Below are 16,350 nucleotides of genomic sequence, written 5' to 3'. Positions count from 1 at the left end.
AACTTTACATTGATTTTTTTTTAAGTATGAACTAACATATGTGTCTTAACATATCCTTTTTGAGTAAAACTTATGTCACAAATATCACATTTAAAGTTTGTATCTTTAAAATGAGTAACAATGTGCTGTTTCAATACTTGTTTATGTGCAGATAAACCATATATGTTTTAATTGTTTCTTGTCACTTTGTACCATCATGTATCTTACTAAATTACTTTTGTAAATAAAAGTTTTATTACAAACATCACTGTTGTATGGCATATCTTCACTATGAATTCTTTTGTCACTATTCAAATAGTATTTACTTTACAAAATCATTTGCAAATACCACAACTAATACTTTTAGCCACCATTTTACTATTCAGTTGACCAAAATTGTCCATGGATTTAAGTAATCTAGCTGAACTTTTGTTAAATTAATTAACCTTAATACTTAAACTGTGAAAATTAAACTTAATATCTGTTGTTTTTTTTAGAAGCATTAGGCTAATGGAAATACTTTATAATTGGTATTTATTGTTTTATTTATTGTTTAATTGAAATATTTAACATTGTTTCTTTTTGTTCAATAGTGACTTAATAAACAACTTTATTTTAATACATAAACAACTAAACTAAAAAAAAGTGTTATGCTAGTTTTTACTCAAAACGTTACTAATTATGTTAAACTTTTATAATAGATTTTTTAATACTTGTTATAATAATGAATTAAACAAAAACATAATTTAATCAAAAAAATTTAATAAAAATAAAAAACCTGGATATTGTTGTGTCTGTCATTCGTTTGTCAACTATAGCCTCCATTTTTTTTTAGTATTTTAATATAAGTTTAATTTTAGTAAGGTTTCTTATAAACTTTATAAATTTTTATAAAACTTAATCTACATAGATATAACCCAGGTGACAACTGGATTTTGATAATTTTTTTTTAGTTTTTTTTTGGATTTTATTCAAATTTTTTTAAAGTAGACGTTTTTAGGTCTACTTTTAGTTTAATTTTAAGTTCAAAGTAAAAAACTTTGTTAATTGGTAATGCAACATTAAAAAGATATTGTAAAGCTACTTTAAATGTGTTTTTAGATATAAAAAATTGATTAAGGTAAATCGTTTTTGTCGATATTATAGATATATCATATTAAATTGAATTCTATTACTTAACATCTAAAAATATTTTAAAATTATAGGTATTTTAGTAATTTTTCTCAAAACTCCAGATTTTGAAGTTTTTTTTTTTTGATTTCTTAAATTCCAAGATTCAGGTTTAGTGGTCACCCTGTTAGTAGAGTGAATGAAGCCTTGCTAAGATTTTATTCTCTAAATAATATTTTAATATTCAAAACAAATTTGAAAAATTTCTGTATATCATCATAAAATTAGAAACTACTAAAGTATTTTAAAGCTATTACAAACTAGTAAGTAGTAATCATCATGTGTCTTAGTTATTACCTTGTATTATAGATGCTTAAAAAACTTTATTATTTGTGTACTTTAATTTTCCAATGAGATATAGAGACTTGTTTAACTGTTTAAATGGAACGTTGAAAACCGAGTATTAGTTTTGCAGAAAATTGCTCGTTTAGGAAAAAATACGTTTATATTAAAGACAAGAAAACTGTTTAGAGTGGTTTCTAGTGCAACCCCTATAAAACGTATAGAAAACAATCAACTTAAACGATTTTTAGTCAGATATTATCAATTTTTTAAATAAATTCATTTGTGCAATCTTTACAAAATTTTAAATTTTTTCTGATGGCATAAAAAATTATAACTATTAATAGTCTGTTTTTGATAGAAAACTTTTAAATAATCTATTCATAATATCTGAACTATACAATTGTTGCGTTAATTGTTATTACTTAGTTAAAACCGTTATTAATTTAAAATTAAAGAAAAAAACCTCTATTATGACAAACATTACGTTTTGATATTTAAAAAATGAGTTCTACCTAAACAGATTTTAGCAAATCTTTTAGTACATCACATTCTTTTAAGTATTTGTTGTTTTAAAATTTTTCGTCTTAGATTTTTTATTTTACAATGACTGACCATGTCAGTTCAGCTACTCATAACGACATGAATAAACATATTTAAACAATTTCTAAAAAATGGCATGTTATTTTAAGCTAAAATTTAATTTGTTAGTACTAATGATTTTTTCAAAGAAATATTTCAAATTTGATAATCAAATTGAATTATACAAGGTAATAACCTAAACAAGACTAAGGTATACAGACTTGAGAAGTTCACTATATTGCAGATATATGTGTGTTTGTATACAAAATAAAAGTATTAACGAAATAAACGTACAATGAAGAATTCTGAGAATTATATTTGTTTCGAGATCAGTTTTAAAAGTGCATTTAAAAGGTCTAATACTATAATTAAATTAAAGTTGTACAGGATACAAATTAAACTGCTCCTATAAAAGAATCTATATCGGACAAACTTCCAAACAATTTAAAACTAGGATAGATATTTTTTACCTAATTGTGTGTTGGATTTTTTAGAATTTAAATCTAAAATTAAGACAAACGCTACTACAAAATTCTTAATAGCTGAACAATAAATAAATAAATAATAAACGTTAAGCAAAAAGTTGATATTATTTAGATTTAAAATATTTATTTCTTGCATTATTTTTTTGACCTTGTCAAGTTAGAAGCAGTATCAAAAAGTAATTGTATTTAAAATTCTCTGTTTAGTTTAACTACCTATTTTGTTTTATTTAATTTTATTTCAGTTTATTTATTGATTACGTTTTGTTTATACATATTGTTATTTATCACTTAATTAGTTTATTTATTATTTTGTTTTTAAAGAAAAATGTATCTATAGTTTTGTTTAGCTCCTAGTATAAGTTACTGACGACAAGTAATAGAATGTATTAAACTGTCACAAAAACAATTATAATGGTTGCTTGTTTGTACATCACTTAAAGTCAATATTCTTTAAGTTTTAATTTTTTTATTAAGTATTTGTTTACTAACGATAACTTAAATAGTTTTTTGTTCTTGTTTTAAACTTATATGATTTGTATATGAGTTATGACTAAAATTTTAATCAACACTAACAATATTTCCTAGCTAAAAGAGCTAAATGCTTTTATTTTTCACTTATACTAATTGGTTAATTATAACATTATTATAGAAAACACTTTTACTTATAATAATCAAGAATTATCGTAGATATTATATCATTTAATAAATATTTTTATGAATAAATTAGAACAAGTAGTGCTTCAACATTTTAAAACGTTTGATTAAAGATATGAAAACATTTAATAGAATTATGTTTTAAAGTAATTTAGTGGAAAACTTTGTGCGCAATAACGGAGAGCAAAAATAATTGAATTATTTTCTAAAAATGATAAAATAAATTATTAAAGTATAAATTGTTTAAACATTTCAATTTAAGCAAAAAGAGTATCCTTGCTGTATTTAGTTATAACATCTCGATTTATTTTTTATTATTACTTAATTAGTTTCATTAGTTTTTATCATTACAATAATCTAACAAAAAACTAATTATGTATTACTCTCCTAAATTTTGTAACTAGTGTTTTAAAAATACCTAATTTTTAGTTTTAATTGTTACCAAAAGTTAATTTAACTTCATAGTAATTTTTATTAATATTAAAAGTATATAAATTTAAATAACGAAATTAAAAATAATAAATAAGAATTAAAATGTTTTATAAACGTTAAAACTATTGTCACTAGTGCTTACGTACCTTTTAAATTTAATTATAAAAAAACAACAAACATATAAATTAATGATTTTTATCTAATCTAAAGATTCCTTTTAGAATATGAAACTACGACATGGAGCATATAAATTTACGCATAAAAGTATATCCCTGTAGACCAGTATAATATATATATTTATTGATACTCATTTATACATAACTTTACAAAAATTTAAAGTTTTTTAATGTTATTTCATTAGACGAAAAATAAATCGCTTACATTAAGATCTTTAGATTTGTGTTCAGATATAGCTTTAAGATAGTCATAAACAATTGTTGTTAGAACTTTTACACTTCAGTTTCGATTGCTGTTTTTTATTTAACTCCCTATGTTGAGTTCGTATACATCACACAAAAAAAAAAAACTAACCGAAATTTACAAAAAAGTATTATTAATTTATAAGAAAAAAATTCAACACCAACAAAAAAATACAATATATAAAAATTTTCTATTTAGGACATTTCATAGCTTTGTAAATTTATGTACTTCTATAAAAAATAAATATTAACAAAAAAGTAAATATAACAAACTTTTAAAGTTTTTATTTTTACATGGAGTTATTTAAATACAACTAGTTCATTAAACACTTAAAAAATAAAGCTAGTGCAAAGTAGACTGATGCAAATCTGTAAATAGTAATATACTATTAACTGTAAACTGTATTAAAAGATTTTATAAACCGCAAACTAGCTGCTAGGAACAACTAATCATAATTAGAATTGTATTCAAATATTGTTTCAAGATATTCATGAACAATACTTCTTTGTATTTTACACTTCAGTTCTGATTGCTTTTCTTTACTTAGTTCCTTATGGTAAGTTCGTATATGCTGATTTCTATTAACATTAGCAGTAAACCACTATCCACATTTTGCACAACCATAAGGCTTTTCTCCTAAGTGAATTCTAAAGTTTCTAACTAAATCACTTTTCTGACTGAATTTTTTCTTGCAAATATCGCATTAGTGGGCTTTCACTTTGGTGTGAGTCAACATATGACGTTTCAAAATACTTTTCTGAGAAAATTTCTTCTCACAAACTTTGCAGTGATGTTCTTTTATTTTAGTGTGAACTAACATATGCGCTTTTACATGACTTTTTCGAGCAAAACTTTTGTCACATGTATCACATTTGAAAACTTTATTTTTGGTATAAGTGACGAAATGTAGTTTTAGATTATATTTTAGAGCAAAATTCTTATGACAAACATAACATTGAAACTCTTTTTTATTACTATGCACCAGCATGTGTCTTGTTAAGCTGCCTTAGTAACAAATCTTTTGTCACAAACATCACACTTGTATGGTGTTTTTCCTGTATGAATTTTTTCGTGAACTTTCATATAGGTTTTAGTTTTGAAAGTCTTCTTGCAAACATCACAAGAAACACTTTTGACATCCATATTACTTTTGTTTTGACCAGAATCACCCATAGTGTTTAACTTAAGTGCTAAAATTTGTGTTTAATAGTGTGTAAAATAGCAAATAATTATTCACTAAATTAAAATTTAAAAATAATTAATAGTTTATTAACTCTCAATCTATAAAAGCTATTAATAAAGAAAAAAACTTAAAAAAATTCATCTTAAACTGTTAAACTTAATAATTTTAAGCTAAAACAATGTATTTCTTTTATAAGATGGTACTAAATGAAAATTTTATCTACTTTGGTATAAATAACTTACTTTACCATGAATTAATACTGGTTTTTAGTAAAAAATAGTTAATAAAACATTACTAATTAGATTACATGTTGATTAAAATAACATGAGTTAATCAAACTTAACTTAATTTTAAGTTTAGTTAATTTGTTTGAAAATTTTTGTCTAAGTTTATTATATTTTATGAACTGAAGCTAAAAACAGTGTAGTTTTTTATTAAATAGTAAAAAATGAACATTTTTTTAAAAATAACAACTTATTTTAAAACGTTTCAATACTGGTTTTTAGAAGCAATTTATTTTTAACACTGTTAATTAGGTTACATGTTAAATGTTAGTTGCAATTATTTTGGTTGGTCAAAATTAATATAAAAAGTAAGAAATTAAAATCATCAATAATATACAACAAAAGTTGTGTACATTAAGTTTTATTACATATGTAATTATTGTTATAAAAATTACATTTCTGAGCGTTGTTTTACTATTAAGTTTCAAAATGAATATCTAGTTGCAGAGAAAAAATTATAACTCTCAAACTTAATTCAAAACGTTTTATTTTTCAAGATTAAAACTATTTACAATTAAAATTAAAACTGTTTATCATTAACATTTATACTTTAGTTCTAAAAAAAATATCACTTGGTTATTTTACATTTAATAGTTTTACTAATGTACATATATTAAAAAAAATACGTTTTAAAAGGTTAAAGTAAAAAATAAAAATGAAATTTTATATAATCTGGATAAAAATTTTGGGTGTCAAATACTAGTCTAATTCTATTTTATTTATTTTTTTTTATCTGACAATGGCAAACAGTAATTTGAAAATATATTTTAAAATACGAAATAATAAACCAGACAGAAAACACTTTTTAATTGATGTCAATTTTTATACAAATTAAAAATAAACTGTAGATAAAACTACTAAACAGCTTAGAGACTAAATTAATTTTTATTTTCTATATCGAAAAATAACCAACAGTCTCTTTTTTACTTTGAAAGATTGTTGTCGTTCAGTCAAGACATTGAAGAATGTTAAGATCAGCTAGGATATAGTAGAACACACGCTTAATATAGTGAAATAAACATTATGCTTTAGTCTGTAACTTAAAAAATTTTGCTACAATTTTATTCTCAAAATAAAAGTTCTTCAAGTTAAAGCTGAAAAATTTCTGTATATCATCAAACAACTAAAGGTAACCGAATTATTTTAAAACTACTACAAACTAGTAAATAGTAACCTTCATGTGTTTTAGTCATTAACTTGTACAAAAAATGTTTAAAAATTTTTATTAATTTAGAAATAAGATAAACAGACACTTGTTTTTACTATTATTCTAGTTAGGGAATTTATTAAGTATTTTATTATTTCATTAATAATGTTGTTATATAATTTTAGAACATTATGTGGACACTTGTTTTTATTATTATTTATCTAGGGTTGATTAATCTAGGGTTGACTTTTTTAAGTATAATGGTTAAAAGTAAAGCATTTATAACCTTTTATCAAGACTAAGGTATATAGACCTGAGAAGTTCACAGTTGTTTTGAAACTAACATTAATTAAAGATATATCACGTTTGTTTGAGAAAAAATAAAATTATTAACGAAATAAACATACAATGAAAAATTCTGAAATTTATACTTGTTTCGAAATCACTAATGAAAGTACAGTTAAAAGGGCTAACACCATAATTAAATAAAAGTTATACAGTATAAAATTAAACTGTTTCTATAAAAGAATCTATATCGGACAAACTTCAAAATAATTTGAAACTAGGATCGATTTTTTTATACCCAAATTTGTGTTGAAATTTTAAAAAGTAAATCCTCAAGTTAAGGCGCTACTAAAAAATTCTTAATAGCTTTAAATTAATAATAAACTTTAAGCAAAATGTTTATAATACCTAAATTCAAAATAATTATTTGTTGTAATATTTTTTTTTCCTTGTCAAGTTAGAAGCTGTAAAAATATAAAAAAAATTAAATAAAGTTCTCTATATAGTTTAACTAACTATTTTGTTTCCTTTAAGTTTATTTCAGTTTTTCTATTGATTACTTTAAATAGGTTTATGCTATACGATAACTTTATACTATACGATAACTTTAAATAGATTATTGATTACTTTATATTTATTCATATTCTTATTTGTCACTTAATTCGTCTATTTACTGTTTTGTTTTTGAAGAAAAATGTTTATAAAGTTTTGTTTAGCTATGAGTACAAATTACTGACTACAAGTAATAAAAAATATTAAACTGTCACAAAAATTTTTATGAATTGTTTCTTATTTGTACATCACTTAAAGTCAATATTGTTTAGTTTCTATTTTCTTAATTTAGTATCTATTTATAAACGATAGCTTAAATAGTTTTTTGTTTTTGTTGCAAACTTATATGTTTTGTTTATAAATTTTAGCTAAAACTTACTTAAGACTTACTTTTCAAGCTAAAAGAGCTGAATGTTTTTTTTATACATTTATACTAAATGATTAGTTATAACATTTTTATGAACACAATTTTTACTTATAATAATCAAGTATTATCGTAAATATTAACATCGTTTAATAGATATTTTTTTAATAAACTTTAAAAAGTAGTGCCAGACCATTTTAAAACGTTTGATTAAAGATATGAAAACATTTAGTAGAATTTTGTTAAATAGTTTAGTTGGAAAATTTTGTACACAATAACCAAAACCAAACATCACTGATTTACACTAATAACTTACTTTTTTTCTAAAACTAAAAAAATAAATTATTAAAGTATAAAATGTTTAAACATTTCAATTTAAGCAAAAAAAAAGTACCCTTGTTATATTCAGTTATAGCATCTCGATTCATTTTTATTATTACTTTATTAGTTTTATAAGTTGTTACAGTTACAATAATCTAACAAAAAAACTAGTTATGAATTACTTTCGTAAATTTTGTAACTAGTGTTTTAAAAACAGCCAGTTTTATATTTATTTGTTAGTTAAAACAAACTAAACTTCATAGTATTTATATAAACATTAAAAGTATATAAATTTAAATAACTAAACGAACAATAGTTATTAAGAATTAAAATTTTTTAGAAAACGTTAAAATTACTGTGATTAGTGCTTACGTACCTTTAAAGTTTAATTATAAAGAAAACAACAAATAGATATTTATTATTATTGATTCTAAAGATTCTTTTTAGAATATGAAACTACGACATGGAACATATAAATTTACACATGAAAGTCTATTATTGTAAATGAGTATAATAATATATATATTTGATACTCATTTATATATCACTTAACAAAAATTCCAAGTTTTCTTATCATTTTTTATTAGACGAAAAAAAACCGCTTACATTAAAGATATTTAGGTTTATGTTCAAAAATTTTTTAAGATAGTCATAAACATTTGTTTATTGAATTTTGCCTTTAAGTTTCGATTGTTGTATTTTTATTTAACTAGTTATAAAATTAACGAAATTTTCAAAAAAGTATTATTAACTTAAAAAAAACAAACTTCAACACCATTAAAAAACCCATGGATATAAATTGCTAATTAGGAGACTTCAAAGCTTTGTAAATTTAAGTACTACTATTTAACAATAATTGTTAACAAAAAAGTATATACAACAAAAATTTAAAGTTTTTATATTTTTACATGGAGTTGTTTAATTACAACTAGTTCATTAAACACTTTAAAAAATAAACAAAGCTAGTGCAAAGTAGGCTGATGCAAATCTGTAGACAGTAATATACAAAACAATACACTATAAACTGTATTAAAATATTTTGTAAATCACAAACTAGCTGCTAGAAACAGTTAAGAATACTTAGAATTGTATTCAAATATTGACTTAAGGTAGTCATGAACAATGCTTCTTTGTATTTTACACTTCAGTTCTGATTATCGTTCTTTACTTAACACCTTATGATGGGCTCGTATATGCTTATTTCTATTAGCATTAGCAGTAAACCACTTTCCACATTTTGCACAACCATAAGGCTTTTCTCCTAAGTGAATTCTAAAGTGTCTGACTAAGTCACTTTTCTGACTGAATTTTTTCCTGCAAATATCACATTCATGATGTTTTACTTTAGTGTGAGTCAACATATGTTGTTTTAAATTACCTCTTAGAGAAAACTTACTCTCACAAACTTCACACTGATGTTCTTTTATTCCTGTATGAACTAACATGTGTGTCTGTACATGTGCTTTTTGAGTAAAACTTTTGTCACATATATCACATTTGAAAAGTTTATCTTTAGTGTGAGTAACAATGTGTTTTTTTAAGTTAGATTTCTCAGAAAAATACTTTCCACAAACATGACATTGGAAGTTTTTCTTACCATTATGTACCATCATGTGTCTTTTTAAATTGCCTTTTTGAGTAAAACTTCTATCACAAAATTCACAATTGTATGGCTTTTCTCCTGTATGAATTCTTTTGTGAACATTTAAATCGGATTTTCTTTTGAAATTTTTCTTGCAGACATCACAAAAATTACTTTTAGAGATCACATTACCTTTTTTTTGACATAAAACATTCATGACTAAAGCAATCTAGCTAAAGTTTTATTAAATTGATCAACTACAAATTTTTCTTATGAAATTATAAGATTCGTTTTTTAATATTTTTAGTGATTTAGTTTTAAGCTAATAGAAAACATTTTAAAGAAAACATATTTGCAAATGTCATAAGTAGTACTAGGAAATTAATAGTTGTGTTTTTATTATACAATAGTCACCGAGTATATACTTTTTTTAGTCTATACAATTTAGAAGAAAGTATCTGCAAAAATGTTATAAGATTTATTTTGTTATTGTTTACCTAGACTAATTATACTTAATTCTAGTGAAATTGATTAAAAAAAATGTTTAATGCTTAAATATTTATATTTATATTTATGATCAAAAAAAAATATCATATAGTTGCTTCTTTATAAGTTTTGTTACGTTTTAAATTACTTTATAATATTAAAAAAGAAAAAGTTTTTAAGTGATCTACATAAACAGATATGAGTCATAGTGACATTTTTGATAAAAAAATTTCTTTAAAAAATTAAGTTTGATAATTTTTTTTTAATATTAATCGGACTATATATCTTTATACTACTTTTTTCAGTAAAACATGTGTTACTTACAACGCATTTAAATTATATTTCTTTGGTGTAAATAACTATTGCTAATCTAGCTAAATTTTTGTTAAATTAATCATCTATATCTTTTTTTATGAAATTTTTAGTTTATTATCCTAAATACGTGATGCTTTAATTATAGCATTAAGCTAAATGGAAACATTTAATAGAAAATCTATTTGCAAATGTTATAAGCAGTATTAGAAAATTAGTGTTTGTTTTTTTAACTATACAAAATTCACTAAATGTTTCCTCTCCTAAGAGGAAAACTCTAAAACTCTTAAACTCTTTTAGTTTAAAAATAGAAGAAACATAAATTTTAAAAACAGACATTTTTTTATGGTTTACTAAGTCAACTATAAACAATTTTAATAAACTTGGTAAAAAAGGTTAAATATGTATATTAATATATATGATCCATAGAGATTACTTTTTTGTTTCTATATAAATTGTTGTTACTTTTTAAAATGTTTTATTAAATTAATGCAGTAAAAAAAAGGCTTAAATGATCTTAATAAACTAATATTAGTTATAAAGACGTTTTGGATAAAACAATTTTTTAGAAATTTAACATTAAGAGTATTTCTCTTATGTTTGAATTAACCTATATATCTTCACACTACAATTACAGTAAAAAATTTTCCCTTACATCTCATCTAAATTTTTATTTTGTTAACTGCAAATTCTTTCAAGTAAACGAAATATTGTCGTTTTTTATATTTTTCAACTGAAGACATTTTCTTATGTGTGCTGACCTTTAATTAGTAGAAGGTTTTCAAAATAGATAAAAAATATTTTTTTTAAATATTATGTGTTTTTCTTGTTAAGTTAAAGAAGTTTTTCATATTCTAGTTTTAATTTTTTGTCATTTAGGGTTCATTCATATTTATTTTAAATAGAAATAGTAGTTGACTAAACTGTTTCATACAAACAGAAAACTATAAGGTTTATGAAAATAAAAAATAAGTTTAAAGTAGACTTTTCTGTCGTCTGTAAATGCCACATTGAAAATACTTTTTACTATTATCAAGTAATGTATAGTTTATTATTATTATTTATTGCCTTTGTCAAATAATTAAAAACTAAAATAAAGTTAAAAGCTTTCTTAATTGTTGATTAATAAATGATAAATACTATTCCAAACTAGAACTTAAAAAATAAACTACTGCTTTAACTTGTTTGATTTTTTTATATAAAACTACTAAAAATATACGTAAAAATAAAGATTCTCTTTTTATTAGTTATTTTGTATATTGATTGACAAAAAATGCTCAAAATATTTCCTCCTAAGACCAGTGTACGAAAAAACTTTTTAGTTTTTGGGATGCACACCACTTGGCTACTTTTTAGTCTTGTCCAGGTTTAGTAACTGTTTTAGTTATTAAAAGCACATGAAAGTTGAAGTACAATTAAACAAATATTTTGTATATTATATTATTTTACAAACTTTCTTTATTTATATACTTTATTGTTTCAACTAAATAAATTTAAACATTAGTCACTCATTGACAAAAAAAAATTCATTTGTTTAATAAAAGTTCTTACACAATTATAATAAACTAAATTTCGTTTAACTATTAAAAGTTCTTTTTGTTTTTGATAAAAAAGTCTTGATTAGTGGAATATCAAAAATTTACCTTAGTTTTGGTTTTAATAAAACTAATTTAAGCAAAAATTTAAAAACTGTAATGAAATAAATTTCGTAAACAAAATTGTAGTTTAAAACTTCGTGAGTTTCTAAATTCCTGATTTAACTAAAAAATTCATATAAATTTTTTAAATCAGCGTTAATTTACTTTAAAAATTAGTAAAACTTAAAATTATATTTAGCAAAACATTCTATTCTAAATTGTATATATATCCATCAGTTACAATCTTAAAGACTTGTTTCAATAAAACAAACATTTTTTATAAAATGTACATGTAAAAGTAGTAAGAAAATTTAAAACTTTTAGAAGTCTCTATGGAAGACAAATATTGCTGAAGTAAAGTAAAAACTTAATACGAATGGAAGTAACATATAGTATTAAATCTATAAACACTTCAGCTCGATTTTGAATTCGTTTTAGAACTGTTTGTTTATAAGTAACATGTTTGATTAAAAAATTAAAACTGATACTCATTTATTTTTATTAGTATTTTATTAAAACTTTTTAAAGTAAGTATACCGAAAACGATATTAGTAAATCATAATACAAAATAATGATAATAATTTAGTCACAACATTTAAGTAGGTTAGATACTTTAGCATATTAAAATATTAGTTTAGTTTTGAAGTTAAGCATAAATAGCTAAAAAATTGAGCAAACTAGTTTTAAATGTTGTATAATAAATTCTATAAAACTATTGCTGTAGTAAATCTAGCTAAGAACTTTAAAGCTGAAGTTAAAATTTAATACTTACATATTATTACTTTTTCTTAGATATTATCTACTAATTACAATTCAAATTTTCAGAGTAAAACAGAGTTAAATCTTATAAATAAGAATTAAATCCCATGTGTCCCCATTTCTGATCTATTTATTTCTAGTTTTTATTAATTTATACTTATAAGTATTATTTTGACGAGTGTTTTTGCTTTGTTTTTGCTTTCTAGTTAATTAGTTTCCCTTATGAACATTTAAGTACAAAGTTACAAAGATCAATTATTTACTTTCTCGTTACTTGATGTTAATATATATATTTGTATGATTCGTGTTATTTTATTGTTGCTGTAAAAGCTCTGAATATTCTTTTAGAAGAAACATTGTCAGCTAACGAAACAATCATTTAAAAAGATTTTAAAAAAAACTTACCAAACTATTCAAACAAAATCAATCTATGAAACAACTAAAAACTTTATTAAGACGCTCAGTTCAAGTTTTTGACTAACCAAACATGATATACAACAGTAAGTCACTCTAAGCTCTAAAACGTCTTATATTATGAGTAAACGCGTAAACTAACTATTCCCATCCACGCTCAACTACCACTTGTAAACAGCTAACAAAAATTATATTTTTAAGCTATTTATTTCATATTTATTTCAAGTTTTTTTTTTACTCTCACTGTCATTCCTAACTTTTACCTTTGGTCGGTAAGCGGTCCTCAAATTTGATCAGTTTAGAAAAAATTGTGCGTGGGTTGTAATTTAGCGATGCCGAGTAAAGGTATACTATTGTTTTAATGATTCAACTTATCTTAAGTAAAAAAATAATTTTTTGTAAGTCTTTATTAAGTTGTTAATGACAAAACAGTTTTTTTGATTTATCAACGAAGAAGTTATTTTCAAAATTGTATTACCGCAAAATTTATTATGGGGTCTATTTGCTATAATTTAAAGAATAGAATTAATTAGTGCACTCACCCCATGCGAACATTTTTAAAAACTGTTAGATTTTGTCTAAACCAACGTCTAGAATTTATACATATATTAAAACTTTTTGCATAAATAATCTAATGATCATAGTTTTTATAGCCTAATGTAACAACAGAAATGTAAATTAAAACTCATATGCTATAAAATCTATGTAAAAGTTGTATCTGTCTTAATTTGTTTTAGAATATCAGTAATCAGAAAGACTTAATTGTTAATTTACAAAGAGGTCAAAATAAATTTTGATGATAAAACTTATTTTTAAGTTATTTACTTTATTTAACAACAATTTAACAAACGATTGTTATACTTACATTATAAAATTGATATTTTAAAATATTAAACATTTTTTTAGAATATTAAAAAAAAGTGATTGATATCCATTTTAAAAATATTTTAATTTCAGTCTTACATAAAATATTTTTAACAATTCATAATTTATCAAATTTAAATTGTTTAGAAAAAAAAGAAAATTTTAATTATATACAAATTAGTCTTTATAGTTAACACATATTTATTGTAAACTTTATTGCTGCAATTTATAAAATGAGAACTAGCAACTACAGTTCTATATATTTATAGCTAAAATATTATAGTTTTTAATATTCATGTAGCTCCACAATATAAAAAGATAATCAAATGTTATTAAATATTTAAATAGTATTGATGAAAACTATACACAAGAAAACGTTATTTGAAGTTTACCGGCAAACTAACTTTCTAAACACACTGCTAGCCATCAAATAGTTAAACAAACCAGAGCATTATAAATTACTGTAACATTATAAATTATATTACTTAAAATTATACATCAAAAGAGTTATTCAATTCTTTCGACTTTATTTAAATACTTAGAATTGTATTCAGCTATTGTCGTAAGGTAGTCATGAACAATACATCTTTGTATTTTACACTTCAGTTCAGATTGCTTTTCTTTACTGAGTTCCTTATGACAGTTACGTATATGCTCACATCGATTAGAACTTCTAGTAAACCATTTTCCACATTCCGCACAACCATAAGGTTTTTCTCCCAAGTGAATTCTAAAGTGTTCAACTAAACTTCCTTTCAGTGGAAACTTCTTCATGCAAATATCACAATCATGTTCTTTTACTTTGGTATGAGTCAACATGTGTCGTTTCAAATCACCTTTTCGAGAAAATTTATTCTTGCAAACTTCACACTGATGTTCTTTTATTTCAGTATGAACGAACATATGTCTCTTTACATGGATTTTTTGAGCAAAACTTTTGTCACACAATTCACATTTGAAAAGTTTATCTTTAGTGTGAGTAACTGAATGTTGTCTTAAATTAGATTTTTGAGCAAAATTCTTATGACAAACATGACATTGAAAGTCTTTTTTACCACTGTGTACCAACATGTGAGTTGTCAGAACACTTTTCTGAGAAAAACTTTTACTACAAACACGACATTGAAACTCTTTTTTACCACTATGCACCACCATGTGTCTTGTTAAGCATCCTTTAATGATAAATTTTTTGTCGCAAATATCACACTTGTATGGCTTTTCTCCAGTATGTAATCTTTTGTGATATTTCAGGTAGAATTTAGTTTTGAAAGTCTTCTTGCAAACATCACAAGTAACATTTTTATCAACCATATCAATTTTGTTTTGACCAGAATCACCCATAGTTCAAACTAAAGTGCTAAAAGTTATGTTTACTAGTGTTAAAAAACAGAGATTGATGAAGTTTAAATGAAAAAAGAACTAACTTTTAATGATAACTTATAATCAATAAAAACTTTTTAGTAAAAATTGCTTTTTTTGAAAGTTTTCATCTAATTTTGTTAAACTTAACAAGTTAAAGTTAAAAACAGTGTATTTTTATTATAAGGTGGTACTAAATGAACATTTATGAAATAAAAACTTGTTTTACACTGTATTAAGGCTGGTTTTTCGTAATAACTTTTTCTTATACTACTTATTAGATTACCTCTTAATTAAAAATTATATGTTTTAGTCATAATCAATTCGAAAAGTTAAGAACTTGAGTAAATAGTGATATATAATAAAGTTTGTTTACATTAAATTTTATTTCAGAATTGCAAATAAAATTTACATTCTAAGCCTTATTTAACTTTTAATTTAAAAAATGAATATCTATTTTCAGATTATAATTATAAGTCTTAAATTTGCTTCAAAATTTTTTGCTATACATGATAAAAACTGATTTTAACAATTATACTTTTTTTCTTGAAAAATTTTAACACTTTGTTACATCTTATTTAATAGTTGTACGAAAATATATATATTCAAAAACCTTAAAGTAAAAAATATATAAAAAGTTTACTTTTACTAGAAAAAAAATTTGGTTTTTATACATTTATTTAACTTTTTTTTTTCAGGTTTAATTTTTTTTTTTGTATATCTGTCGTAGGCAAACTAATATTAACACTAATATTTATAAGAACTTTGCAAAGATATTAAATAATATACTATACAAA

At 22.6% G+C, this 16,350-nt stretch overlaps 1 protein-coding gene across 1 annotated transcript; it reads right to left on the bottom strand.

The window, feature by feature from the left end:
• Positions 1 to 9,294: 9,294 nt before the first annotated feature.
• On the bottom strand, positions 9,295 to 15,535 carry LOC145839354 (uncharacterized). The gene is made up of 2 exons (XM_082946936.1): positions 14,733 to 15,535; positions 9,295 to 9,895 (listed from the first exon to the last, which is right to left on the bottom strand). Exons 1-2 carry the CDS (start codon positions 15,533 to 15,535, stop codon positions 9,295 to 9,297), a joined length of 1,404 nt encoding a protein of 467 aa, XP_082803062.1.
• Positions 15,536 to 16,350: the final 815 nt, after the last annotated feature.

Source organism: Thalia democratica, chromosome 6 (assembly GCF_965202585.1).
Source record: "Thalia democratica chromosome 6, ktThaDemo2.hap1.1, whole genome shotgun sequence".
NCBI lineage: Eukaryota > Metazoa > Chordata > Thaliacea > Salpida > Salpidae > Thalia > Thalia democratica.
The sequence above is the reverse complement of the archived record's forward strand: the minus strand, read 5'-3'. Positions and strand labels throughout refer to the sequence as shown.

Excerpts from the sequence above, each read along its gene's own strand:
- LOC145839354 (XM_082946936.1), bottom strand. The coding sequence starts at position 15,535 with ATGGGTGATTCTGGTCAAAACAAAATTGATATGGTTGATAAAAATGTT. Across the intron at positions 9,896-14,732 it reads ATAGCTGAATACAATTCTAA|TAATTTTTGTGATGTCTGCA; the intron begins GTATTTAAATAA and ends GATCTCTAAAAG.